The sequence below is a fragment of the Misgurnus anguillicaudatus genome, chromosome 3 (genome assembly GCF_027580225.2).
Source record: "Misgurnus anguillicaudatus chromosome 3, ASM2758022v2, whole genome shotgun sequence".
NCBI classification, from domain to species: domain Eukaryota; kingdom Metazoa; phylum Chordata; class Actinopteri; order Cypriniformes; family Cobitidae; genus Misgurnus; species Misgurnus anguillicaudatus.
The window spans coordinates 28,403,482-28,430,134 of NC_073339.2; the positions used below are offsets into that span (position 1 = coordinate 28,403,482).

At 36.8% G+C, this 26,653-nt stretch overlaps 1 protein-coding gene across 1 annotated transcript; it reads right to left on the reverse strand.

Annotated features, from left to right (window-relative positions):
* Positions 1–450: 450 nt before the first annotated feature.
* On the reverse strand, positions 451–26,653 carry tet2 (tet methylcytosine dioxygenase 2). The gene is made up of 10 exons (XM_055205318.2): positions 26,136–26,653; positions 9,316–12,138; positions 9,076–9,166; positions 8,872–8,965; positions 7,853–8,061; positions 6,232–6,382; positions 6,065–6,154; positions 5,698–5,835; positions 5,186–5,534; positions 451–5,105 (listed from the first exon to the last, which is right to left on the reverse strand). Exons 2-10 carry the CDS (start codon positions 12,092–12,094, stop codon positions 3,745–3,747), a joined length of 5,262 nt encoding a protein of 1,753 aa, XP_055061293.2. The 5' UTR covers positions 12,095–12,138; positions 26,136–26,653; the 3' UTR covers positions 451–3,744.

The window sequence follows — 26,653 nt, forward strand, 5'->3', positions numbered from 1 at the left end:
ATCGCTGCAAAAGATGTGTAGAGGTGAGAGGTGATAGAACAAACACCCAAAAATTCTCAGGACAGCATCATATGTCCAAATTTCAGTCAAAACCATTCTATTTCATCATAAAGCCCTGTTTTCCGATTGTTTAAGTGTAAAATACCGAACTTGTCCTTTAAATTGTGATTTTCAAAAATAAAACTTAAAAAAAAAAATTTCAGTGTGTGTATCAGTTATTTTTGAACATTTCAACAATTTTAACAAAACCATAATACTATTGATATTACCGTCCCATCCCTAGTAAGAAGGGATAGTTTTACTCTTAATAATTGATATATCAGTGCCATAACAGACTAATTCTGTGTTTTAGTAAAAAAAAATGTATTCTAAGGTGAATACTTTATGAAGACTTTGGAGAAAATGCAAATAAATAAATGATCAAAATTGATTAAAAAAAGAAACTATATATACTTGAAATAAATATAAATTTTATTAAAAACACCCGCAATTCAGGAATCAGGAATGATAACAAATCAACAAATAACTTTAAAATAAACTGCATTCAGTTCATCAGTACATTACAATACTTACAGTATTCAACTGCATTCTTAATTCAACATTTTAAGCATAATTTTTTAAGAATACAAGGGAAGCAATACAAAAAGGCAGAAAATAGCACATTTAAATCTTTAGTGTCTAATGTCAAAATACCAACATGTACATCAACTGCTAGCTTAATGTAAGAGTTGTTCACCCCAGTATGTTAGTTGAAGTCAGTAAGTCGTTCAAGTAAAGTTGACTCCACTCAGAGATACTCCAAAGCGTCTTCAAGTATGGCTACATTCTTGTCACCCACTATAACCTAGTTTAGGGGTGCCCGGGTATCTACGGTCTTGCAGTTTAACTCCAACCCTAATCAAACACATCTGAACCAGCTAATTAAGATATTCAGGATTACTTGAAAAGTAATAAAAATTATATTTAATTAGGGTAGGAGCTAAACTCTGCAGGACTGTGGATCTCCAGGAGCAGAATTGGGCACCCCTGACCTAATCACTCTTTTCTCCTACTTCATACACAACTTGCTACTCAAGCTGGGTTCTGTACACCAAAATTAACCATCTAATTTCAACTACAAAATGGATGGTTCCTCCTTAACTACATGAAAGTGACTTAAATAGAAAATCTTAAAATGTAAACGTTGCTGTTGCAGGAAAAAAACCTCCAGTAACCTGGATACAAACAACAGATTTTGTTAGGGGCTAAATTTGTGATGTGTGGGGTTGATGGTACATGTAACAGGAAATCAATCTTCATACATAACAAAAGCTGGACATAGAATAAAGAATGGACTTCTGCAATGCAAGCATGTGGTATATACAACATGGCAATTTAATACATTTACAATAATCTACCTATTTTAAATTTACATACATTTTTGTGGTATCTAAAAGTTTTTTTTGTTGTGAAAAACAAATGAAGTGCTTCCATTTCTTTAAATGTCAGAGTGGAATGAGTTGCTTTGTTAACTTTTCAAATGCATAATTAACTTAAACAGATTGGGGTATAAGAGGCTTTTATGTTTAGTGGTTGTAAATACATTTAGCCTCTAAATATACATATGCAACTAAATGTGCATATAATTAAACGGACTGGGTCTTAAGTAAAGAGAACATGCATTGCTTTATATGCTATTTTCCCTTTTACTCAGTGCAATGTTTCTTGACAAATTTCTGAGCATTCCACTTTAACACAGTATGAAAATGATTCTAACACAGTATGAAAATGATTCTAACAAAGTTAGCCGTGTGCGCTATATATATATATATACAAGGATTTCAGATGAAAATGCTGATACCTGAATTAGAAAGAGAACACAAGTGATATTTATGCACAGCAATGAGCTGACATATCCCTGATTAAGCAATTCAATTGAAACTTTAAGTTCAAGTAATACTTTCTAGTAGATCAAAAGTGTTGAAAGTACAAAGTGAACTTCGCATCAATGATGGCCTTTAGGTCTATGTTATATCTGCTACAAAGTGTTCGGAAATAAATAAAACACCTTGATATTAGAATTCTATTGCCAAACTAGTTCTGAGGTATATGATTCTATATATCATTCAAAAACCTTCTCACCACCCTTTAGAGATTCTCACATTGTATTTATAGTAGGTCAAGTAGCACCATTTGAAAAAAGGTCAAAGGTTTAAACACAAAGAAAAGGTAATCTTTACTAAGCTAAAATCTAAGCATACATTTAAAGCGTATTAATTTACTGTACAAATTTAAATGTTTTAATACAGCCAAAGTTGCATTATGTAAGATCCCCTACAGCAAGCCATGCCAGCTGCCTTTTAATCACTGACGCTAATGTAAATGTAACCCTGTTATGTGTTCCTTGAAAATGCTTTAAGGACAAAATAGCGACCATTGTTTAACCTAGAGACTGTATCAGTTTCACTAAGCTAAGTATCTGTTCATTCTGAAATTTCACTTTTCTCGAAGTTCTTTGTAAGAACATTAACGGTACAAAAAATGTATCATAAATGGCTCAATATATAAGTATAAAGAATTTGTAAAATTGTGAAAGCACCAGAAAAAAATCAGTAAAGGTGTCTTTTACATGTTGTTCAGCTGTCAAAAGTATGATATCATCAGTATCGTTTACCACATTTAAAAACTAAAATTAATACAGTAAACATGTTTTGAGTTTCACTTCGTGATGGAGTGCCATCCAAATAGTAGATAAGTGAAATTTGTCAAGATGAACTTTAATGTTGGCTTCACAAAGCCCTGTCTGAATAGCTAAAATAGCTTCAAAAGCTTGAGGTTTATAAGTTTACAGGCCATACTGACCATGTAGATAGAATCAAGAGGAAAGAAAAGAGAAAAAACATAAGGCATGAGCATTTTACGGTCTGTGCTGAGTTTGTGAATGTGGCTTGAAAGCTCAAGTACTTTTTTTACAGAAAAAAAATTGAAAACTATTTCATTTTTGGCATGTTTAAATGCAAGAAAACTAAACATGTTGCAACCCAGGTCAGAACCACCTCTGTGCCACATTTGTTGTAGGTAGTTTGAAAGCTCTAGAAGTAGAATTCATCTGAAATATTTTTCTCTGAAGAATTTTTAATTTTAAATATTTGTCAAGCCAACATAGTCATCTTTCAGATTGAGGGCAGAAAATAAATACCCTCACTATGATAAAAAGTGCTTCTAAATCACACAATGAAGCTAATTCTGCTTGCTTATTTTAAAACAAGTTATTATCAAAATTATTGCCTAATACTTAAAAATATCAAATTGTGTTTTTAAAGAAAGGCATTGGAAAACATGTCTGCATTCAAAACACTCCCTAGCACCACGGAAAACATAATGATAAGCCACAAAAGTCATCAAAAATGAATCTTTGTTTCCAGTAATTTGTCCAGATTTGTTGGACTGTTAGCACCATGGAAGAAGAACAGTGTGTAATCATAATCAGATCAGATAATAAATAAAAAACTTCCTATTGGTCAAACAGTAAAGCCTGACTTCTTGAGAGCTGACAAACCTGATGTTTAAATTCCTATTGATCTATCTGCTCCACCTTTCTATATAGTGATGCCAAATCTTACTGATCTTTTGTCAGTAACCTTCAAACAAACTGGACAGGCATTCTAGACTTTTTAGCCAAAAGCTATCTGCAACACTAGATGTTAGCACCATGTTTGATGCCACTTTTACTAATGTGTGAATGTTCTTAACCTAAGGAGGTTTTCACAGAAAATCATTGTAAGGCCCAGTCACCTTGGTAAAGGCATAGGGAGACGTGTTCACATACGTATTGGTAGTGCAAGACATTGACCGTCCATTCAGCATGAGAAGGAATTGCTTGTATTGATTCTCTGAGGGTTCGGAAGGGTCTGTATTTTCTCGCTTCACTTTCTTATTACTGCTCTTGCTAGATGTGTTTTCAGCACCGTGCTTTTCAGCATCTTCCTCTTTCTCTCGGGCCTTCTCTGCCATCTTTGCTTCCCACATAGCCAGTCCATGTTTTGCCTCATTCAAGTTCTTGTGTTGGTAGAAGACCAGAGAGATACGGGTGGGATGGTTGCGATCAGGTTTACTAAGTGGCGTAGTTGCATGAAGCTCACGCTTGGCACACTCTATAATGATGGACCCATGGCTAGGTGCCACTGCCACCCCTCCAATTTCAGGGTTGAGGAAGTTGTGCTCACTGTCAGACCACACTTCCTCTTCTTTTTGTTCTAAAGTCTGAGAGTTTGGTTCCTGGTTGACCTGGGAGTTGGGGACGTTATCATTTGAAAGCTTCAAACTTGGAGGTTGGTTAGGATTGATGCAATCATTGCCCACAGGAGGAAACACCTGAGAGATGCCATTTGATCTGTGAACGTTCATCTCTAAATTGTTACCTTGCATTCTTAAGTTGTCTAGACTTAGAGGAAAATTTTGACTATTCTGGGAGATATTAGATTTGGGATAGACTTCAGACTGGCTGCTTTTGTTTGCAGCTGCATAGTCCAAATATGAATGCGCCAAGGGAGGCCTTAAAAAGGCATCAGGTGGCATATTAGGGCTGTAAGCTCTGTATTGTCCAATAGAGTGCATGCCAGGTCTCACATTACAGGTGTTATAACCATTCACAGGCATTCTTGACTCTCCATAGTGTGATGGGTAGTTGACCCCATAATGAGGTGCATTGTACTGCTGCTCAGGGTAAAGTGAATTCCTTTGGGACTGATAAATATCCATATGCTTTACACTGTTAGAGTAGTAAGAGGCATAGTTGTCCATGGGTGCTCCTACATTATGTTGGTAACCAGGGTAGACAGGGTTGGGTGTAAGTGACCTTGAATATGGAGTGGATGCATTCATGTAAGAGTTGGGCATATTTTGTGAATGGAGATAAGGACTGGTAGGGGATGGTGTTTGACGATGCAAGTTTGCTAGTTTAGAAGTGTTTGGTAAGGTTCCTTGTGCATTTGAGAATCTAGGAAATGGTGAGCCAGTGTAAAGAGAAGAAGGATTGGGGTGTGTTGGCTGTGGCTGCTGCTGATGGGCTGCATAAGCATTAAGGGGCTGTCCAGTATCTGGAGTTTTTTTCATGTTGTTTGAACCTGGATGAAATATAAAGAAAGGGAACATTAGACAAGAATGTAGTGTCTTTATTAAAATGTATAACTTTCTTCTTCTATACCTGTTATTGGTGTGTTCTGGCCTAGATTCTCATTAACACTTTGTTTCTTTGCTTGCTGGGTGTTGTCCGTTTTGTTTGGTGTGTTAGGGTGGGTTGACTTGTTTACTGCAGATTTCCTGGAATCTAGCTTCCTCTGCCGGCAAGACTTGACAGGCTCCGGCAGCATACGCACCTGTCTACGAAAGGCACTAAGTACCTGAATAGCACCAGTCTTGGTCTTCTCCAGCTGAGCCTCAGCACTGCCAAACTCATCAGTGGATGAGGCCTTGTATAAGGGAAGCACATGCAGTTGCTCATCTTCAGGGATTTTTCCAATTTCACGATTGTCCTCTCGTGTAAGCGTGCAGACCTGACAGGAGTGGCGGAAGGGAGACTTAGGTTTATTCTGTGATATCATAGAAACTCAGCTGATGGCTTTGGTAAATGTTGTTCATCAAAGGTTATTGTCACGCTATCATATTAGTCTTACTAAGGATTTCTAATTTGATCTACTATAAACCTTTAATTCTTACCACAGTACTGCCCCCCAGCATGTTGTGTAGGTCTCTGTGAGCATGGGCACAGAAATCCAGACAGGCTGTCACCCCCGAAAATGGGCGTCCTTCTTTTAGGCCCAGACGGCAATCGGGAGCTCTGTGCTCATGCTCCACCTGTCAAAAATGGACAGATATGAATTTTGAGGCATTTTATATATACAAAATCTAAATACCTGCAGGTGGTTTAAGTACGTGTATTACACTTTAATACTTTGATATATACTAAAAATAATAAACAACCACATATTTTTCTCATAAAACCCGCAAATGTGCTAAATTAACATCCTATATAGTATACCCTTTTAACATCTAAAACGGAGCTTATGTAAATAATAATGTGTACCTGATTGGAGTAAGCATCAGGTGCCATTTTTTTATACACTGGGGCAATTAGAGTTGCAAGACCCTGGAGATTTTGTTCCAGTTTCTCTTCCTGTAAAGGAAATCAAAGATCTCTGTTAGCTGCATGTTTTATGTCCTTTATTGTGTGTTTCTTTGTGAGCATCTCACCTCTTTGGGATCATCCCCAAGCAGTTTGAACTTTCGAGGGACTTTACTCCTAGCAAATTTGCAGCCATTATAATACATGCTCCATGAACAACCAAATGAGAAAGAGGCTCCAGAGGCATCCGGTTCAAACCCCTGGCATGCACATGTTCTCCTGTAAATTATGACGGATTGTTGAGTTTAAAAATATTGTATTGTAAATAATATTGTAACTGTAAAAAATGCTGTAGTTATGCAGCTGTTTGCCAGTAACTTACAGTAGATGTAATTTTTTTATTTACTGGCAAGTTTGTTCATGGTTTAATGAACATTAAACATTGAGGGGCGGTTTCCCGGACAGGGATTAGACTAGTCCTAAACTAAAATAAATGTAAGAGCTGTCCAAACTGAAAACAACTTGCATTGACATATCAAAACACACCAATGACCTTGTTTTGCCTTAAAATGCATGCCAGTAATGTTTTTTAGTAAGGCATGTTTGTTAAAACTAGTTATATTTCCCAATTAAACTAAGGCCTAGTCCTGGTTTAAGATAATCCCTGTCCGGGAAACCACCCCTAAGTCTTTGTCTTTACATAATAAAACTATAAAATCAATCTCTATGTGAACCATTTTTTCCTTCAGATTTTGATTCCTAGAATGCTTAGCATGAGGCTGTTATTTTAGTTTTATTCTGTAAAGATAAAGACTTCAAGTTTAATGTCCATTTAACTTTGAACAAACTGATACCAGTAAATTACATAAATTTAAATTTACAGTAAGTTACTGGCAAACAGCTGCCAGCTTACAGACTGTAATTTCACACATTGCAGTACTAATAATAATTACCAACTTCCAATGCTAAAATTAAATACTGTAAAATGGAAAAAGAAAGGTCCCGCACACTATCCACTTGCAAAAATATAAATCATTTATTGCAACGTTTCGATCTCTCGATCTTCTTCAGGCATTAATCATATAAATGATTTATATTTTTGCAAGTGGATAGTGTGCGGGACCTTTCTTTTTCCATTTTTCAATTTTGGACTTTCGAGTCCTGCTCTCCTACGCACCTATTGCACACAGGTGTGCGATGTTCATGTGATTTTAAAATGAAATACTGTAGCAAAACTTGCAATGCTAACTTGCAGACCAAATTTAAAAATCAATATGGGTGTAATCTGAATTAATAATTTACAGTGTTGGTCAGTGAATATCCACACTAGCCGTTTTTCAATGTCAAGGAAGGATCCTCGGAAGCCAGAATTTCGAGGATGTTACGTCATCGACGTCCGTCGAAGGACTGTTCCAATGTCTAGGATCCTCTGAATTTTTAGCCAAGGACTGAGTCCTTCGTTCGAGAAATATCCCATATACAGGAAAGGATGCATATGTGTATCCTTCGCGCTCTTGGCGCGCTGAAATTACCCACAATCCTATGTGCGGAGCACCGAAAGCACACCTTTCATTGACGCAGTGATGTGCACTTGCTAGCCTGTTCCATTTAACGTGTTCTCCGAATGATTAAGAGGATCCTTGTCTAGCCTCTGAAGGAAGTGACTTGTAAGGACTAGTCCTGCCAAGGAAGTATCCTTGACATTGAGAAACGGCCTGTGTCTGTGAAATAGCCAGCACTTGTACTTACTCCTCATTATGAGCACATCTGCGGTTGGTTAAAGCACCGTGTTTTGTTAGAGTATCACTGAGTTCCGAGTAGAGGGAGTCAGCCAGGCTGGTTGATATGCCTTCCCAAACCAGGATAACCACCACTATACAGGATGTCTCACAAGAGTGACCAACTCGCTCTCGCACTATTACCAAAAGTTTTTCATCAACACTTGCCCTCCGTATTACCTACACAAAACATTAAACATTTAATGTATACAACTTAGACCATATAAAAAAGAAGAAATTGGAAACTTGTGTCATTTGCAGTACTTGTGTTTTTCATAGAAGGTTACTAGAAATTATTAAAAACAAGCATGCCTTGATATGTATCGCAGAGACCAAGAAAACAGACATCCAATAGTTTTTGACTTTTGATTCAAACAATTACAACAACAAAATAATCAAGGTAAAGCGAAAATTGTGCCGCATTCCGTTTCTGACGTTTCGTCTTGTGTTATAAATCCAGCATGTCATAATCAGCTGCACCGTGGTGTTTCAATCTCTCTCTCTCTCTCTCTCTCTCTCTCTCTCTCTCTCTCTCTTTGTGTCTCTCTCTGGCACGTGCAGGGAGCTGCACTCTTACAACTTTTCAAAGTCTGATTGCTAAGTAGGAATTTTGTTTATATTTGTAAGGTTTTATGCATTTCAAGCGAGCTGAGGCAAAATTATCCCTCAAGTTTAAAATTTGAATTGCGTGATGTTGGACCGATGTGTTGTAAGGCACTTCTGAAGGCACCACTGCTTTGACATACACGTATGTAGCGTATTGCATACAAATACATTGAATTGAGTAAAGTACTAGTAGCTCCCTTTAAAGACACAGAGATCATTTTTATGTCTGTCCCTCCCGAATATCATGAATCCCCCATACAAGTCATCAAGTTATTAAAGTGGATTTCCTAGAACAAAAAAGTTTTACATCTAGAAGTAACTGACATAAACACATTGTCAAGGTAATCGATACCCCTGAGCTGGATAAAAGTAAATTCTATTTACCCATTTGGCGATAGGGCAACCCTGTGAGCTTTTGCCTTCTTTTCCGGTATACACAACTTTCTCAATTCTAATGGCACTTCCAGACAGTCCAGACCTGTCAGGGAAAATATAGTGCAATGTCAGTGTTTTTTTTTTCATATTTTGAGATAGCAGGTAAGATATAGAAACTTGGTTCTGTGTGTGCATAAGGAGTACATAATATACCGGCTTTCCATAATTTCGCGTATGCCTGCAACAGTTGATGCTGCTCCTAAGTGTGTATAATATGGACCTTCATCCTTTTCACTGATTTGATCTATGGAATAGAATATAATGAAATGTGTTGTGCATTACTAAATGTCTACAACAAAATAGTACTCAAATATTAAACATTTCACATGAAACAATTTTGGAAAACCATTTTTGTATACATTGGACTGAAGAGAGCTATGTAAAACTTCTTACCAAGACAGTGACATGAAGGAATATCATATTGTGTCTTTGAAGGTGTATTGAGCAGGTTTTTTATTGGAGTATTAAGCAGCTTCATGGGTGAGTCTAGAAAGGACTGCAAACCATTTTCAATCTTTTTAGATGGGGTGAGGTCTTTTGATTTGCACTGTTCATTGATATTCCCCTCAGTACTGGTTGAGAGCACAGTCACATCTCCAGCCATCTCTACCTTCACCTTATTTGGTGACTTGATGACCAAAGACTTTCTTTCAAACATAGGTGAAAGCTCATACTGTTTCAATTGCTGTTCCATGGTAGCTAGAATGCTCCTCTGCTGGCTTTGATCACAAGCCAATGAATGAGCCTCCTGCTTTACTACAGGCATGACTTTGACTTTGTCTTGATCTTGCCACTGCTGAAGAGGTGGCTTTTGAGCTGGGACCTCTAAACTTGGGTTTTTGGTTGTCAAGGACTCCATATTTGACCTGGTGTGGTTGGGATCCTGCCTCTCCTGCTTCTGCAGAAGGTGCATACGCAAGGCTGCATGCTTCTGCATATCTGCTTGAGCACCTTGTGTTGACAGAGACCCTCTCTGGATTTGGGCACAGGTTTCTTGAAATTCAGCTTTCTGAAATGTTTGAGTAGGTGTCTGCAGACTATTAAAATTAGAATCTTGTAACAGGTGTGATTGTAAGTGTGGATGCTGGAAGAATTCCAAATCATTGTGTGCCCTCTGATGGAAACCTTGCTGGTAGTGTTGATGCTGTTTACTGGTGCTCTGAGAGTACTGTATGTTCTTTTGCTGGAGTTTTTTTTGGATCTGTGTTGCATCACCTAGCTCAGCTTGAACTTCATTAGACAAAAGCTGTGTGTTTGACTTAGAAGGGTCTGAAAATGTAGATTCATCTATCATATTCTTATAATCTTGCGATATTTTGTAAGGTAACATTTGTGATTCTGAATAAGGGCAGTCTTCCATTTTAGGTCGTTTCAAGATTGGTTCATCCGTCTGACTCATATTCTTATAATCTTGTGATGTTTTGTAAAGTAACATTTGTGATTCTGAATAAGGGCAGTCTTCCATTTTAGGTCGTTTCAAGATTGGTTCATCCGTCTGACTCTGAGAAGCTCCTTCTGATTGTGGATCTGCTTGTATACTCTGTCCATTCTGAGGGAGCTGATGAGGAAATGAGCCAGTGGCCTGCTGCAGAGGCTCAACAGGTGGTGCCTGAGAGAGAGAGCCAGAAGACTGTTGAGGGAGCAGTTGTGTAGGTGGTTGAGAATTTTTGTAACTATTTTCCGTCTGACTTTCATGTGTGGGAAAGTTGGGCTTACTGAAATTTTGCGAGTGTAAGCTGTTTGGGGGTATATGGTTCATCGGATGGCTTTGGCTCTGTTTAATTTTTTGCTGCTGCATTGAGGCAGCCTGTGAAAGAAAAAAATCCCATGTGTGGGGGTGTTTATTAGATGTCTGTGGTGGTGGAGCTGAGTTTAAATCAATCCAGTCGATGTGGGATGATTGATTTGTACTTTGTAATATTGTCTTTTTCTGATGTGGTTGAGGTTTATCTTGTTTCTCATGTAAGCTACTTTCTGGCTTCTGCATCTCAAGGGTTTGTTGCTGTGGTAAAGAGGAGTCTCTGTTGTCCTGGAAGCTTCCATCAGCTGATTTTTTCTGTGCCATTTGTATGTTTTGTTGTCCCATTTGAGTCCTTTGTGTTTGAAGGCTGTTAAATGAATTTAATGTACCATCTATTTCACTTGAAAAAGGGGAACCTGCCACCTCTCTTGGCAGTATATAGGATTCCTGGTTGAAATCCTGGTTGGACTTAGAGAACATGCTTAAACACTCATAGTCATTTGAAAGGCCTTCTTTATCTTTTCGAATCTGTGAATAACCATCGATGCCTGTCTGTGGTGGCACATTGGACTCCAAGCCTCCCTTACACAGTGATTGTTGTTTTTCCATATCTGAGAGATTAGATGGAAGATAAGTAGACTTCCTTTGCCTTTTGTCCGCTGCAAAGCTAACACAGTATCCATTCTGTGTAAATTCTGGGTTGTAGCCATTGAGGCCTTGAACCTCTGGGGGTACCTTGGCTAGTGGCTCAGAGGCAGATGTTTGGGGTGAACTAGGAAAACCTGAGGTAAATGAAGGTGAAGAAGTTGCCTGTTCAGACAGGTTGCTGGTTACTTGATGCACTTGAGATGAGTTGGTTTGAGGTGCAATAGACACATGCTCTGGGTAGTACTGAGACAACGTTTTCTCCAAAAGGTCACCAGTTGTGCCCTTGACTGAATGTGGATTCTTTATAGCACCATTGGGCATTGGGACCTGCTTGTTGCTCGACAATGAGAAGATATCTCCACTGGGAAAGTTAAAGTTTCTCTTGCTTCGATTTAGTTCATGATGCACTGGCTTGTTGTGCTTCGGGAATTCCAGATCCTCATCTCCATTCATCTCTGAACCAGTGCAGAGCCTTTTAGATTGGTGAAAGTCTAAAAATGTCTGTTCACCAAGTGCATTCTTCATATTTCCATTCATCTCATACATGCTTTGATCAAACAACCCTTGAGTGTTATCAGGGTTTTTCATTGGAAAGACTTCCATGCTGGACTTAAAATGGCTCTGGTTGGTGTCCCCATTGAACTGCTGAAATAAGGTTTCAGGTGACTGGTCTCCATTCTGTTGCTTAATGTGCAGTTTCTCTGTCTGCTGAGTGGCACTGGTTTGTGAAAGTGGTTTGTGAAGACTTTTTTCCATCTCATGGCTCGTCTTTTCTGTTTCCATCTGGTCTGCTCTGAGTCCATTCACGAGGCCGCCCTCTCTGCGTCCTACAATACATCAACAATAACAAGATCAGTCATGTAGTCTACATGCAAAATGTATGTCTTTTATAAAGAGAATATCACCCTGTAGTATAAAAAGGGAATAATTTTTAAAACACGTTATAAACTACACACATTAATCAAATTTAGTATTTTTGTTCATTTAATAAGATAAATGTCCATTTTAACTTTTTTGCTCACCAGCTAAATAGGCTACACTGTAAAAATGCAGCATGAAGTTAAAACAACTTGGTTTTGCAAGTCAATTCAGATTATTATTTTAAGTTTTGACCTGTGATAATTTGAGATAACTGACATAGTAAGTGACTGTCTTAAGGGTATTCTCCATTGAGCACGTATATTCGTTGTGATAGCTCCCTAGAACAAAAATAATTGATGTCCCATTAAACCCAAAGGTTTTTCGACCACTTTGTCAATTTCCTTTTGCGATGGACAAGTAAACGGGTTGACCAATGAGATCTGAGGATTATATTACGTTCCGGGAGCTGTGTGAATAATTTGCAGGATGGACATAGACATTTGGGAAGGGGCAGTAAACAGCTTAAACGATCATGATACAGTTTCAACTCTTGTATCATGAAAGTAGAAAACTCCTCGTTCTTTTTTCTTTCTCTGCTATCCAGGTATGTACTGTATGTGTCTGCTTTGGTGCTATGAGCAAAGAGCATAGAACCCAAGAGGCAAACAGTCACTGGGTGGCGCTTGGGTTCCGCAGCCGCCATTTTGGGGTGAAAATGGCAAAAGGACAGCAGCACAAATAAACAGAATGACACTGTCAAAGTGGAATAAAAGAACGCAATGTTCTGCAATCCACTGCAAAAAAGTGTGAAAAACAGTGTGACAGTACAAAACTTGCCTTTCATCGTTTTCTGCTAACTTTAACAGTTTTTTTGTGTAATAGTTAACTTAATTCCTTTAGGAACTGCAAGTCCTAACCCTAGAAACCATAATAATGATTTATATGTACATGACACTAAGTTAGAATGAGATTATTAAATTCATTTGTTGAATTAACTTATTTCATTGATAACTTATTTTTGTATGTAACATATGTTTACCTCAAACGGTCTGTTATAACTTTTGGTCCTGATTTTACCAACATGATCTCACGGAAAGTCATGTTATAGTCACGCAAAATGTTATCAATTTATTTGTGCTTTTTAAGTATCGTAACCACTAATGTCTTTTTTGTGACACACGCACTAATTTCTATTAATAGTTTCTCGTCTTCTTTTTCGTGTCATTTTATGTATTGTTTTCTCTTTTTTTCCCCCTATTTTTAAATCATTGTCGCTTGGGGTTAGATTTGGGGTTAGGATGTACTTTTATGTATTGGTTTCTACATGGTTTTCTTTCGCTTTTAAAAATATTGGGGTTAGAGTTGAGGTTTGGGTTATAATGTCTAAAAATGTAACCGAAAGTGATTCTAAAAAAAAGAAAGTCGTGCAACGCACACAAAAAACTATTTATAGAAATGCGTGCTAATGTCACGAAAAAGACAGTGCTCAAGGCATGATAAAAGCTGAATTTTGTGCCATGGACACGAATAAATTAATCAAATTTTGCATGAATATAACATGACTTTCCGTAAGATCTAAATTTCAGACAAGGCTTAGCCTTAGTTAAATTAAGACGTTTAAAAGAATCTTTTGTAAACATGCTTTTGTAAACCTACTGGTGTGTATCTTGATACAAATACATGGCACTGGCATATTTTAAGATCGGTTAAGAACAAATTATTTTAATTTGAGATAACTTAAACATGTGTCTAGGCTTAAGTCTTGTCTGTGAAACCAGGCATAGGGGAACTCATTCTTACCCATTATACTTAATTTAGAGAGAAATCTACAATTAATGAATCTCAGCCAAATCCGAATAGAAATTAGTAATAGATAATTTCTCAAATTAAGTCATCAGTAAATTTAATGAAACCTACAGAGAACATATCAGACAATACAGCATTTAATGTTGTCTGAGGTGGAATCTAACCATTAGTATACACATTTCAGACAATTTTAGCCTACTTTATTGATTAGTTCCATTTTATGCCAATTAATATATATATATTTACCATTACTATAGTTACTATTACTCCATTAGGTCTGAAATATATATTGTATGTTTTAATTAAAGGTATTGCGGAGGATTTTCTTTTTCCGAGTGGATCATCAAAACTATTGGTCCTCCTAGTTGTCAATCAGGAGTGTTGGGCAATTGCATTTTTTTTTAAAGTGGAGAAGGCAGTTCTTTAATCCGAGGAAATCCTCCGCTACACCTTTAATACATTGATTAAATCCACAAAAATGTAATCCCCTGAAACACCACAATTCCAGTAATATATTTAGTGTCCAACATTCCCATTTCTCTGGTGCATGTCCTTAATTTAATTTCATATGTTGGTATTCAATGTTTATAATGCTAGTACTTGAACTTAAAAGAATTTTAACAGAAACTGACATGGTTTCCAGAGATAAAAAAAAAGGAAGACACAAAGTCTAGAATAAACTGTTTAAAGAATTTCCTGCTCACAGCGCAGCAAGAAGCTGCTGGACTTTCAAAATGGTGTTGCAATTGAGTGTTCTAATAAGTTTCGCTTCTGGGCAGTTTATGTTCTTTGCTACGAGTCAACTTCAGCCAAGTTGCGTCTTCATCTGTGAAAAATGATAGGCTGGCCTCTCAATAGTGGGCTGCGCCACCTAGTGTGTTGGCATAAAATACAATCTTGTTCAGCGAAACCCATCTGCCCTGCAAACTGTCAAAAAATCTTATAAGACTTGACTTAAAAAAGAGCTTTAAAAAATGTACACAGAAGGACAAAATGGACTGGCATGCAAAGCATCTAATACATAACAGATTCTGCAAGCCATATGGAATGTTCTCCATCTGCTTGGGTCCAGAATAGCATGATTAAAGGAAAGTTAAAAACAGCTTTGGAATGGAGTTGCAAGTCTTTTGGGTGGTGAATGGTGCTTTGCCCTAGAAATGTAATCGTGTTTTATGCACAGATCCTAAGATTTATTTTAATCAGGTGCTGTTTTTTTGTAAACCCTTATAGAACTTAAGGACTTATATCAGTTTATCAATAATGAATGAAAACAGTTAAAATGTGACATTTTTTGTGACATTTTTCATAAAATTGCTACTCTGTTTGATAACATGGTTTAAAGTTAGATCTACTTTTATTTGTGATTGGATTGATTCCTGCATAAGCATTCAGCAGATAAATAGCAAATGCTGTAACATGAATCCATTCCAGAGCCATTCCAGAGTTTTGCAGCAGCTGGGGAAGCCAGGCAGCTTCACACAGTTGGATTAACCCACACTAAAAACCCAACAACACATACGATCTCTTTAAGCAGGCATAACAAAACAAGAGATACGTCCTGTATGCTGTCTATAAATGCTCTAATATACAACTCAAACAAAAATCACTCATATTGACATCATAAGCTCTGTATTATAGTATTGTGTTGACAGCACCCATAAATTAAAATTAAAAAGGCAAGATTGATACTTGTATTTTGCATAACATTCTATTCAAAGCCTGGGTTAAAATTTATATTCAAAATGCATTTTTCTGTTTGTGGTCTCAGTTTTCACTTTTAGCAGTCCAATTGCTGTACTAACACAGTAAAACACCACAGTTCTTAAGTCAACATCAACGCACCAAAACAAACAATTAAGAAAAATCCATAACATGATGGCCCAAGTCTCAATTCTTCACAACTAGGAGTGGCTTTGAGTTCGGTTTGTTGTCTATCCTGTTTTTTGACATTCCCTGTTCAATTCTCAGACTCTGTTTAACCTTTTACTTGTAAGACTTTAAATCTTTACTTCTAATTAAAGAATGGTAAAAACTAATCAGTACTTCGGTCCATTGCTGAACCAGAATCCACATGTATAAGAAAGCTGTTACTGCAGCTGGTTTTTGTTGGTATTTATTGAGTTAACAGTTATTAAGAGTAAACAGTTCTTTAGCCGGAGGGTTGTGAATACACAGCAAGCCAGTGTGGAGAGATATTTTAGTGCATTTCAGTCTCTTTCACGCGTCACAATCTTACAATCTGTTTGTCTGTATGCCATTGTCACATAAGTGAACAACAGATATTTAATTTATAAATAACCTTTTTCAAGTGATTAAACTGCTGATATATTTCAAAGATACCAGAAGTCAAAGACATTTCTGCTTATCTGATTCTTCAGTCGTACTTTTGAAACTTCATACTTTGGCTCCCCCTCACTGTAATCTGATCACCAAGATCACGTGCAAGTGTTTTTTAAATGTCAGCCAGACGCAGGGCTGTAAAAGTGTCTTTCTTGCTTTTCTGCTATGAAGAAGTGCCATGCCTTATTTTGCATCCTAACACGAATAAAAAAAACCATAATGCAATAATCCAGTTGACTTAAAAATGTATTTTACTGTTTAAAAAAACAGGAACAAAGAAAACTAGAAGCTTGTTATGGTCTTCCTTTTCAAGTGTCATGCTGCCACTGTTGTGTGTCAGCAAAAGTGTCAGTATATACTTCTCCAGCACACAGACAAACAGCATACGACACACAAGCTTTAAGAAACAATGATTTAACTAATAAACTGTGAGCTAGAGCTTTGAACACCATCTTAGTGATGTTTCGTTTATTAATAAGAAGCCAGAACACACTAACATAAGAATGGAAACAAAGAAACAAGGACTTCTCTGAAAAGAAGGGGTACTCGCACAGCATTTGCATGTGTATGGGGGAAGGGACCATTATGACATTGTGAGATATGTTTTGTATTGATCATATGTAGATCATAATAGACACATAATTAATGTGATATGATATAATAATTGAAAAGAAACCAAACAGCTCTGGTGTTGTATACTTTCAAAGTTACCTATTTTTTTCTGTATTCTTTGTTCATTCACATTTTAAATCTTCTTTGTCGGAGAGGAGTTTAGGAGAGATAAGCTGGACAGATACACTTTTGTTTGTAATTTTACCCTAAGTAAGGTCTCTCTGAAGAGTCGGGTCTGTGTTCGTTGTCCTTTGTTAGTAATAGAAAGCAGATGTGGCTCTGCCGTTACAATTTGCAGTTTTATTTGTTCAGTTTAAACAGTCTTTGCATTAACAGAATTAATGCAAGCAGTAGTTATGTGGTTTTGCGTTTTAACATAATTATAAGTTTAACCTTTCCAGTTGAGAATGTAATACTCTGATCCCCAACAGGTGTAATGTTAGTAAGAAGGCATCTACAGTGTGCAGAAATGCTAACCTAAGCACTTACTGTATATAGGTTTGCGAATCTTTTTGCTACACTCCAAGAAATACTGGCTTGTTTTGGTTCATGGTTGGGTAGAATATGGAAAAACCCGTTGGATAAAATTTTATTATAATATTTCCATATTTGATCCAACCATGAGTTGATTCCACCCAGCATTTTGTTTTAAATGTATAGACATTTTTGTTCATTTGAACAAAAAATAAATTAAAATCACAATGCGATCACAATTTTATTTTATTTTATTTATTTTATTTTATTTTATTTTATACATTAGCTTTATTTTATGACTCAATTTCATCTTTAATCTTAGCTTTGGCCCAAATATAAACTGATTTTATTTTTTTTAATTTTTATGTTACTTTAACTTAAAAAATTAAGTTAAACAATTTCAACTTGATTTCATAAGTTATGTCAACTTTTTTAAGCCAAAACTTAAAATAGTAGGTTGAATTGACTTGAAAACCAAAAGTGCAGTTATAGATAACCAGCAACCTGACCTCTCTTCCTAAAATAAACTTTCAAAACATACTTCCCATATATACTTCTTTCAACTTCTTTCTTTTTGATTTCACTGCCAAAACTCCTCCCACTCTCTTTGTGTCTGCACCAGTCAATATATCTGACTAATTTGATGGACTGCTCCCGGTGTAAAGCAAATTTCTTTCAGAGAGCTCGGTACCCATGGTGATCATTATACTGTTGTAATAGGGCCATCTGGTCTAAACATTAACTGAGCAGTAGCGAACCTCCAGGGCCCTGTAGGCGCTCAGAGAGGGCCTGAACTTTGTTAAAATTAACGTGTCAAAACATAACATATTATTTTTAGTATATGTCGGCCAGTTTTCCTAATTACAATAGCATTGCAAACCGATCGGCGCATGATATCAAAGTACCGTGAAAGCATTTGAAAGCATACAGAGCAGTCAAATATCACGTTATTCATGTTCAGATGCCCGCTGATTGGTCTGCGCAGTGTCACATTAAGTCCAGCACACTGTGATTGGAGTCAATGGGAGACTCATTTCAAATGACAGAAAAACTAACCAATCATATTGTTTCTCTAAATGGGTGGGCTCTGTTATCACTAACTTTATAGTTCCGCCCGCTTTGGGGATCCTCAGATAACCAGTCTAGTCTATGGTAAAAACTAGTAAAAAAGTAGGTGGCGAAAATGCACCTGTTTTGCAACCACAATATAGTCAACACAATCAAATTAAAAGTAATACAATTAACATAATTAAATTTAAAGTAATTTGATGATGAAAGGCAAGTTATTTAAAATCTAAGAGGCTGTGTACTGTTAGCTATTAAGCTTCATATAAGAATTTTCTGGTGTTGATTGGTTAGGACAGTCTATAGCCCTCCCTCAAACCAGAGCCATTGAAAAATATAGTACGCCTCAGATTGCTTTTATCCAATGTATAAATTGTGATAAAATAAAATATGAATGATGTCTTTGACTAAATTCTGATTGAGTGGGCTCAGCCCACCCCTGCCCATGCCTAGAACCGGCCCTGTTTGTGTAGTAAATGCCACTCCATCTGAAAGCAGGTGATGGCGATTTACTACTAATCAAGGAACCGTCTTTTTATCATGCAGCCTATTGACTGACCCAGATAGAGAAAATGCAAAGGGGTAAAGACATGTGCTGAGCATACTGGGATCTGCACTCTTTCATAAGTGTGAAGCTGAGTTTTATTTAATACCCTGACATATAAACTGAAAACCTTTAGTTTACTTTCAATGAAACTTTTCTTTCATTGTAACTCTGGACTGGGGCTTTCTCTTGCAATGATGAGAATGAGATGTTCTGAGCTGTTCCACCAATGCTTTTGATTCTTAAGCCAGCCACAATTCAAATATTATTAGTTGACCTATTCATTTTTTTAAAAAGATGTAACAGTTAAAGGCCTTATAATGCGTTCAGACCAGCTGCGGTAGAGGCGGCAAGCCGAGTGATTTCAGTGTTAAAGGAATAGTCTATCCTTTTGCCATATTAAACTATGTTATTACCTCAACTTAGACAAATTAATACATATCTATCTTTTTTCAGTGCGTGCGCTGTGCAGTGCGTCGTGGATGTGTTGGCATTTGGCCTGGCCCCATTCATTCCTATGGTACCAAACAGGGAAGCCACCAAACACTTCCATGTTTTCCCTATTTAAAGACTGTTACATGAGGAGTTATACCAGTAAGTATGGTGCCACAAAATAAAACTTTTTTTTGGTAGCATAGGAATGAATGGGGCTAGGCTAAATGCTAACACATTCACAATGTGCTGTACAGTGCACGCATTGAAAAAAGATAGGTATGTATTAATTCGTCTCGGTTGAGGTAATAACATAGTTTAATATGGCAAAAGGGTAGACTATTCCTTTACGTCAATGTAAAGATGACACGCGTCTGGAGGTCTCGCGGCGCGAATGAGGTGTTTAGCACGGCACGGTAGATGCGATTCCGCCTCATTCACGCGTCTAGCAAATGGCACAAATTGAGCGTTGCCGTGGCAAACGCGCAAGTTAAACAATTTGAACTTTGGCGGAAAAACGCGTCACGTTAACCAATCAGGAGCTTGCTCTAGTAGTGACGTGATTACAGTAAGCGAGCGGAGGCGCAGAAGCCTATGGAAGGACCTCCTATGACGCGAATTTCCGTGTGAATGTCTCGATGACTAGAATTTCATGCACGGTTTCACGTGCGAATAAAACGGGTAAACTTCAAATGTTCAAGCGGCAAACTAGATGCTGTAGATGCGATTTTGACGTCTCTAACATGGCTGGTGTGAACCCACGGTGACACAGGTGTGTACACAGCAAGAAAACATTTCCCATACACAGTTTTGAAAATTACAGATTTTTAAATGCATCTAAATCACCAAATTGCCATTCATTTGCTAAAATAGTTGCTTAGGAGGAAATCAAACCATAGCTTGCATTCAGTGTTAACATCTAAAATTCAACTGTAAATACTGTACCCTGTGGTTGTGGATATCTGGGTTAGAGACAGTTTAGTTTCATGTTTTTTAAACTGTAAGCACTGACTCTGTCAACAAAGTCTTCACTAGTTATGTTTCCACCATTTTGGAGTATTGCATCAGAAATGAGTGTTAGAAACGGCAACTCCCTTAATCCGCAAAAAAGTTTTTATGCTTGCTTGATGTGGTTTTTGACTTATGCGAAAAGAGTAAATGTGAATAATTGGATAGAAACTCATTTGCCATATACATTCTCATGTTGCGAACATTAAAGCTCCAGTCTACCTCACTATCATAAATGCAACTTAAATGAGTAGGACACATGATGCGAAACCCAGCTATTGAAACGTTCCTGTTATGTTTCTCTTGATGTGTGATTTTGAGTTAAAAGCTCTTTAATCAGGGGTATTTGTTAAGCTGGTACAATAATGAGTACATTATAAAACTTTTAAGAATTATCTTTTAAAACGACATTTTGACCCTTTCAGTCGCTATGCAGTTTTTAGGTTTAAAATAACCAAATTGATCAACACACATACAAAGTGTCCTAATGCAACTGATTGCTAAGCAACATGTAAACCAATTTAAACAAAAACTCTCAGTTTAAAAGTTTTATCTTTGAGTATCTGCTACATCTGCACCGCAGATGAGCGAGTTGCAATCGATGTAATGCTGGTGACTTCATTGATATGTTAACTCACTTAACACTTGACTTTTAACTGGGCATGTAGATATGCTAGTATTTCATTAATAAAATCCACGTAAAACATTATAAACATGCTGATCAGGTGCAGACTCGACTGTTTTAAAATGTTCTCCATGTTATTACGGAGAGTCTGCCTCATAGACGATTTCAGCAGTGACAACATAAACAAACAGCTTTTATGGCCCAAACTTAACTTCCGTAAGACTTCCGCACAGAATCAATAACAACACAGTCATTCTAGAGTAAATTATTTTTAATAACAAGCAAAATAATTAACCAGTTAATTACCTAGTTCAAAACATAGCTAAAGCGTATCAACCACTGAGCTAACCTTACTGTGTAAAATTATTGTATACAATGTTAACTAGAGAGCCTTAGATTCTTGCCTGGCTGCCAAATTCAGACCATGCTCACTGTCTCCCCTTGTCTTTTGGAAACCTAAAAGTATTTTGCTCTTAAAAATTGGTGCTGAATAGCAATAAAAGCTTGTAATTATAGAGGAACCATTTTTAGTGCTATATAGCACATATGGTTCTACACAGGTGCTACATACTGTATGTGCTACAGTATATAGCACAAAAATGGTTCCCATATGATTACGAGCCAGTGAAACACTTTTAGTGCTATTTAAAATGTTTATTTTAGTGCACCGTATGAGTAATTCCTTAACCGTGACAGCTCTACTGAGATATCAGTATGGTTAAAACTTTTGGTTAAAACTTAATTTTTCATGTTAAGGTTAACATTTGCATGGAATTGCTCAAATTTGCGAGAAGCACAAAACGAAATATTTTTTATTATCAGGATATGAAAGTAGCTTTATGTCTTACTGGTGTTAGTTCTTTAGACATCACTTGTTTTTTGCCCAGAGTAAATAACCATTATTAGGAGGCATATCCAGGGTCAAGTTGAGACCTGTGTGCCTCCAAAGGGGACAGCACTTGTTTACGATACACTAAAGATAATATGGGCACACAAAGTAATTTAGTTATTTTGCAGGCACTACTGTTCCTATAACATATTCACTTCAATTTTTTACATATTGTGGCATCAGAAGAATTTATTGTTATGCTTGTCTCTTCAACTTATTACGGTTTATTATTAATTACACGTCTTTACAGAATCTCCAACCTGTGGTTAAGGCATTTCTCTGACCTTTCAAACCGGCAGTTAATGACCAGGCTGATTTTGCTGAGTAATGCATGTCAAGGCAGCTCAAATGTTTTGCTGCTCTGGGAACATCTCTTAACCATATCTTTAATCTTGGAGGAAATAGGTGATAAGAATGGTGTACTATACAAGCGCCTAAACTAACCTTAAGCTGAACCCTAACAGAATGTTTCAGGACTAACAAAGAACACGAAGACTTTCCGAAAAAAATGGTTCAACTTTATTAAACCTTCTTAAAAGATACAAAATCATGATGCTTCTGAAATATTGACTCATTTCAAATGTTCATGTTGATGCATAGGCTGTTGCATAGGATTGCAGTGCAAATTATCTCTCTTCTGACACATACTCATCATGTATATTCCACTATGAAGCAGGTTTACCTACTACACAAACATGTTTAGCTTAATTGAGAAACTGTTTACATTTTAGATCAAACCCTGGTCATTTAAAATCTCTAGAAGTGGGTTGGAATGTCATGCAAGGCTTTAATAATGTATAGTCTTGAAGGACTTTAAAACCAGGTTGTCTTTTGGTAATAAAAAGATGGCAAACATTTAAGGATTGTACATGTAAGTGATACACTTTTCTTGCCATTTCAGTTTATCATTAACTAGCCTACTAAAATAAAAAATGGTTAAGGCCATGTAGATGGAAGATACTGAAGCACACGAGCAACTAAAAATAGGATTTTAAGAGAAGGGGAATTTTATAAGAGGACCATTGCATCATGAATGACTCAATGGCCCTTTTTGCTGTGAGAGTTGTTGGGCTTGCAAGGGTCCTGGCTGCGATTAATTTGTCTGCTGTATTAGAAGTGTACACAACCACACACACACAAGATTTCACAGACATGTGTAATAAACCGTTAGTTACTCTTTTGGTCGACCTATTTCTGAGCAAAAAATCCCCTTACAACGTGAAGCATCATTGCTTTTCGAAATGACACATAGTTGTGATTCATCTGACATATAAAGTTTTATTTTTTTATTTGAATAATGAAGCCTTTATGAAACTAAATGTTATGCTTTTATTGACATCATTTTTCTTCTAAACAATTGTACAGAAAATCCTTAAAAAATGAAATTAACTGTTAACATTTACTTTTGACTTACTGTATTGCATCATCATCTCTTTAATTTCAGAGTAAATACTAATACAATATGGATGCTTTTATAACAATAAATGAATAATGGCGGCGATAAAACAAGGAATTAATTTTTTTGGATTTCATACAGCTAAAATATTTTCCACTCTTGACCATGCTGTCATGGAAACAAAAGCTCTAAATTCCTAATACAATTGGCTCGTTTTTTAGCTACCTCATTGGCTAGCGCAAGTACATCTCCCTGTCTAACCCTGTGACCGCTGTCTTTGAGTAGTGAGTTTCTGTTTGTAAACAGTTGCCATGTGCACATGGACACGTGGAGTGCGCTGTTTAGCAAATTCAACTCAAGCTTAAATGGTGACGCGATAGGTGCGCTAATAAGCTGTAAAACTTGTCACTATTGTAACTGGCATCCAACGTCTGATGACTGCATTAAAGAAAAACAAATGTTTTAATTGATATCATATTACTTCCAGAAATCCAACTATTGGGACCGTGTACAAAACGGCTTAAAGCACGGCTGAATCAAGTGCAATACAAGCTATTGGCTATCAGTTGAGGCTATTAGTAGTTGTTACTCTTTAAAGAGACTGGAAACAGTTACAGCTCTTTGTGTAAGTTGTAAACTTCTAGAAGAAAATAGAATAAGATCAATTAAAAGGCCAAGAATGGTTAAAAAACTTGTTTTCCACAGGAGATTTCTCAGTGGTGAGAGACAAAAGAAAATATAGCTCATTTATGTGGAGTCAGCAGAATTCTCATTAACCCTTTGATTAATATTAATCTAAATTTTGCCTAAATAATTATTGTTCTTCTTTCTCCTACTAATTCAACAGCAAATGTATTAATAAAAAAATATATGTTGCGCAAAGCATTGGTTTAAGAGCAAAACAGCATGCAGAGCATTCTTGCTTATAGAGTACTTTAATAAAAAAATGTTTTTGCTTCTAAAAGCAATAAAGAGCAAAGTTACAAACAGTTTCAGCTATTCTGTGTATTGTCAGCAGTAAAAACCATGTTCAACTTCACCAGGTGCCTGGGTAGTGTTGACATTACAATCAAGCTTGTTATCACATAAGATTAGAGAGAAATATGTTTGAGTGTTTTAATACATGAATATCAAAGATTATCCATGATATATGTAGAGCTGTAACTGAAAGTTACATGACATATATGATGGTGCTTTGTTTCTTTACAGATCACATTGTTATGGACATTAGCATTTGCACTACCTCTTTATCATGTTTACTGACAGCGCCCCATTAAGCCCTGCAGGCATCTAAGCAGAAGGTTGGAATACACAAGCTAAATACACAAAATAAGAGGACTTTTATCTGCATTATTCCAGCAGTCAATTATGATGCAAATCTTAACAAGGGTGTTTAAAAAAAGAAACAACTCATTAGTACAGGTATAAAGGTTTTCTCTTGTAGCCTGTGATAACTGTTAGCTTAAGCTAAAGGGATAGTATACACAAAACTGAAAATTGTGTAATAATTTCCTTACCCTCATGAAGTTCTTTATTATGTTAAACACAAAAGAAAATCTTTTGAAAAATGATGCACACTGTTTACCCATTGACTTCCAAATTATTTATTTTTCTATGGAAGTCAATAGGTACCATCAACTCGGTGGTTACCATGATTTATCAAAATATCTTCTTCTTTTGTGTTCAATAGAATAAAGAAACGTATACAGGTTTAGAACAACATCAGAGTAAATGATGACAAAATTTTCATTTTTGGGTGACCTATCCCTTTAATACAGCTTAATGTTAAATGTTAACCCCACCCCCATATGTCCAAGATCACAGAAAACATTTTAGACTGTCAGATGTGTATGTACGAAATATCGGTTACTACATTTAAGTCTTAGATTTTGGCATTCACTTAAAATATTATTGTGTAAGTTTAATAAATATGGTTATGCAAATGTACAATTTAACAAAGGAAATTCTGTTAATATCAGACCAGATAAACATTTGCTCTTCAGTTGCCCCCAGCTAATGGTGCTGTGGGGTTGGGTTTCAGTTTTTTAAAGCGCCTGACCTTGTGGGCTTCCACCACTACGCTTCTCTGTTTTTTTTCACTACTCTGAGTTGCTGTAGTCTTTGTGTCTGCTTGTCATTCACTGGACTGAATGCAATGAAAGCAAGCAGCTCCACTATTCCCAGCCAAACAACCTAATTCAGTTCAGCTTCACGACAAATTAAAGATAAATAAAATAATATTTCAGATTAAAAAAATACTCTAGCTCATTCACATCAAAAGAAAGGTTTTCTACTATAAGCACTAAAGAAAATACCCTTCAATTCCTAAACCACTTCAAAATTTTCTCTCCATTGTAATAACCAAATAAGGTCAGTGTACATTAAAGAGATAAGAAAGAATTTTGCTCTTAGCACAACAGAAGCATTGGGAAATAACGTCTAAAGAACTGATCAATAGCCTCACAAAAGGCTACAATTTTCCATGGTAAGCACATTCCCAAAGCTCTCCAATACACAAAAAATGAGTAATGAAAACAAATCTGATTTAAATGCTTTAAAATGCTCTCGCTCTTTACAAGCCAATAAGAAAGAAACAGAGAGAGGGAGAGAAAATGTCAGCCATGTTGGTAAAGCTTTATATAAAATCCACTCATTATTATGTCAGCTCACGGTTTAAGAAAGAACAGCACAGTGCTAAACAAAATCTTGAAGCCATTAAAGAGACCCTGGGGGCCAAAGGAAACGAGGCAAGAACAGAAAAACCGGTCTCACCTTGTTTTAAGTCCCTCCACTTTGTTGAATTCCAGCAAACCGTCTAAGTCTCCTCTTAAACAAATCCTAAAGGGCAGCCATCTTGCTTCTTTCTGTTCGTCTATGAAACAGACCTCCACATCAATATTCATGGGCCCGTCTGACGTCTGCTATCATCATCAGAGAGAGAAATTCTGAGTCGCTGCTGGCCCTTGATATGCATCCAGACAGAGCCCATAGACACACGCTCACTCTTGTGTGTGCTTCGACAGGCGGAATGCAGAGTGAGACGGTCCAGCGTGCGAGTGTACAGATCAGAGGACCTGAGCTTGCCTTGCCGGCAAGCTGAAGTAATTGCAAAATCGCTTTCCTGCTGAGTCCTCTCCACACAAAGGGCTCGAGTCTCTTTTCTTCCCCCTCCTTTTTGCTCTCTTTTTTTTAGCCGCACACAATAGTGCACACTTTGCTGGCTGCCCTAAAGCACCGGAGTGGATTGCACGGTTCATGGTTCCACCCACTCCAGAAGCAAAGGAGGGAAA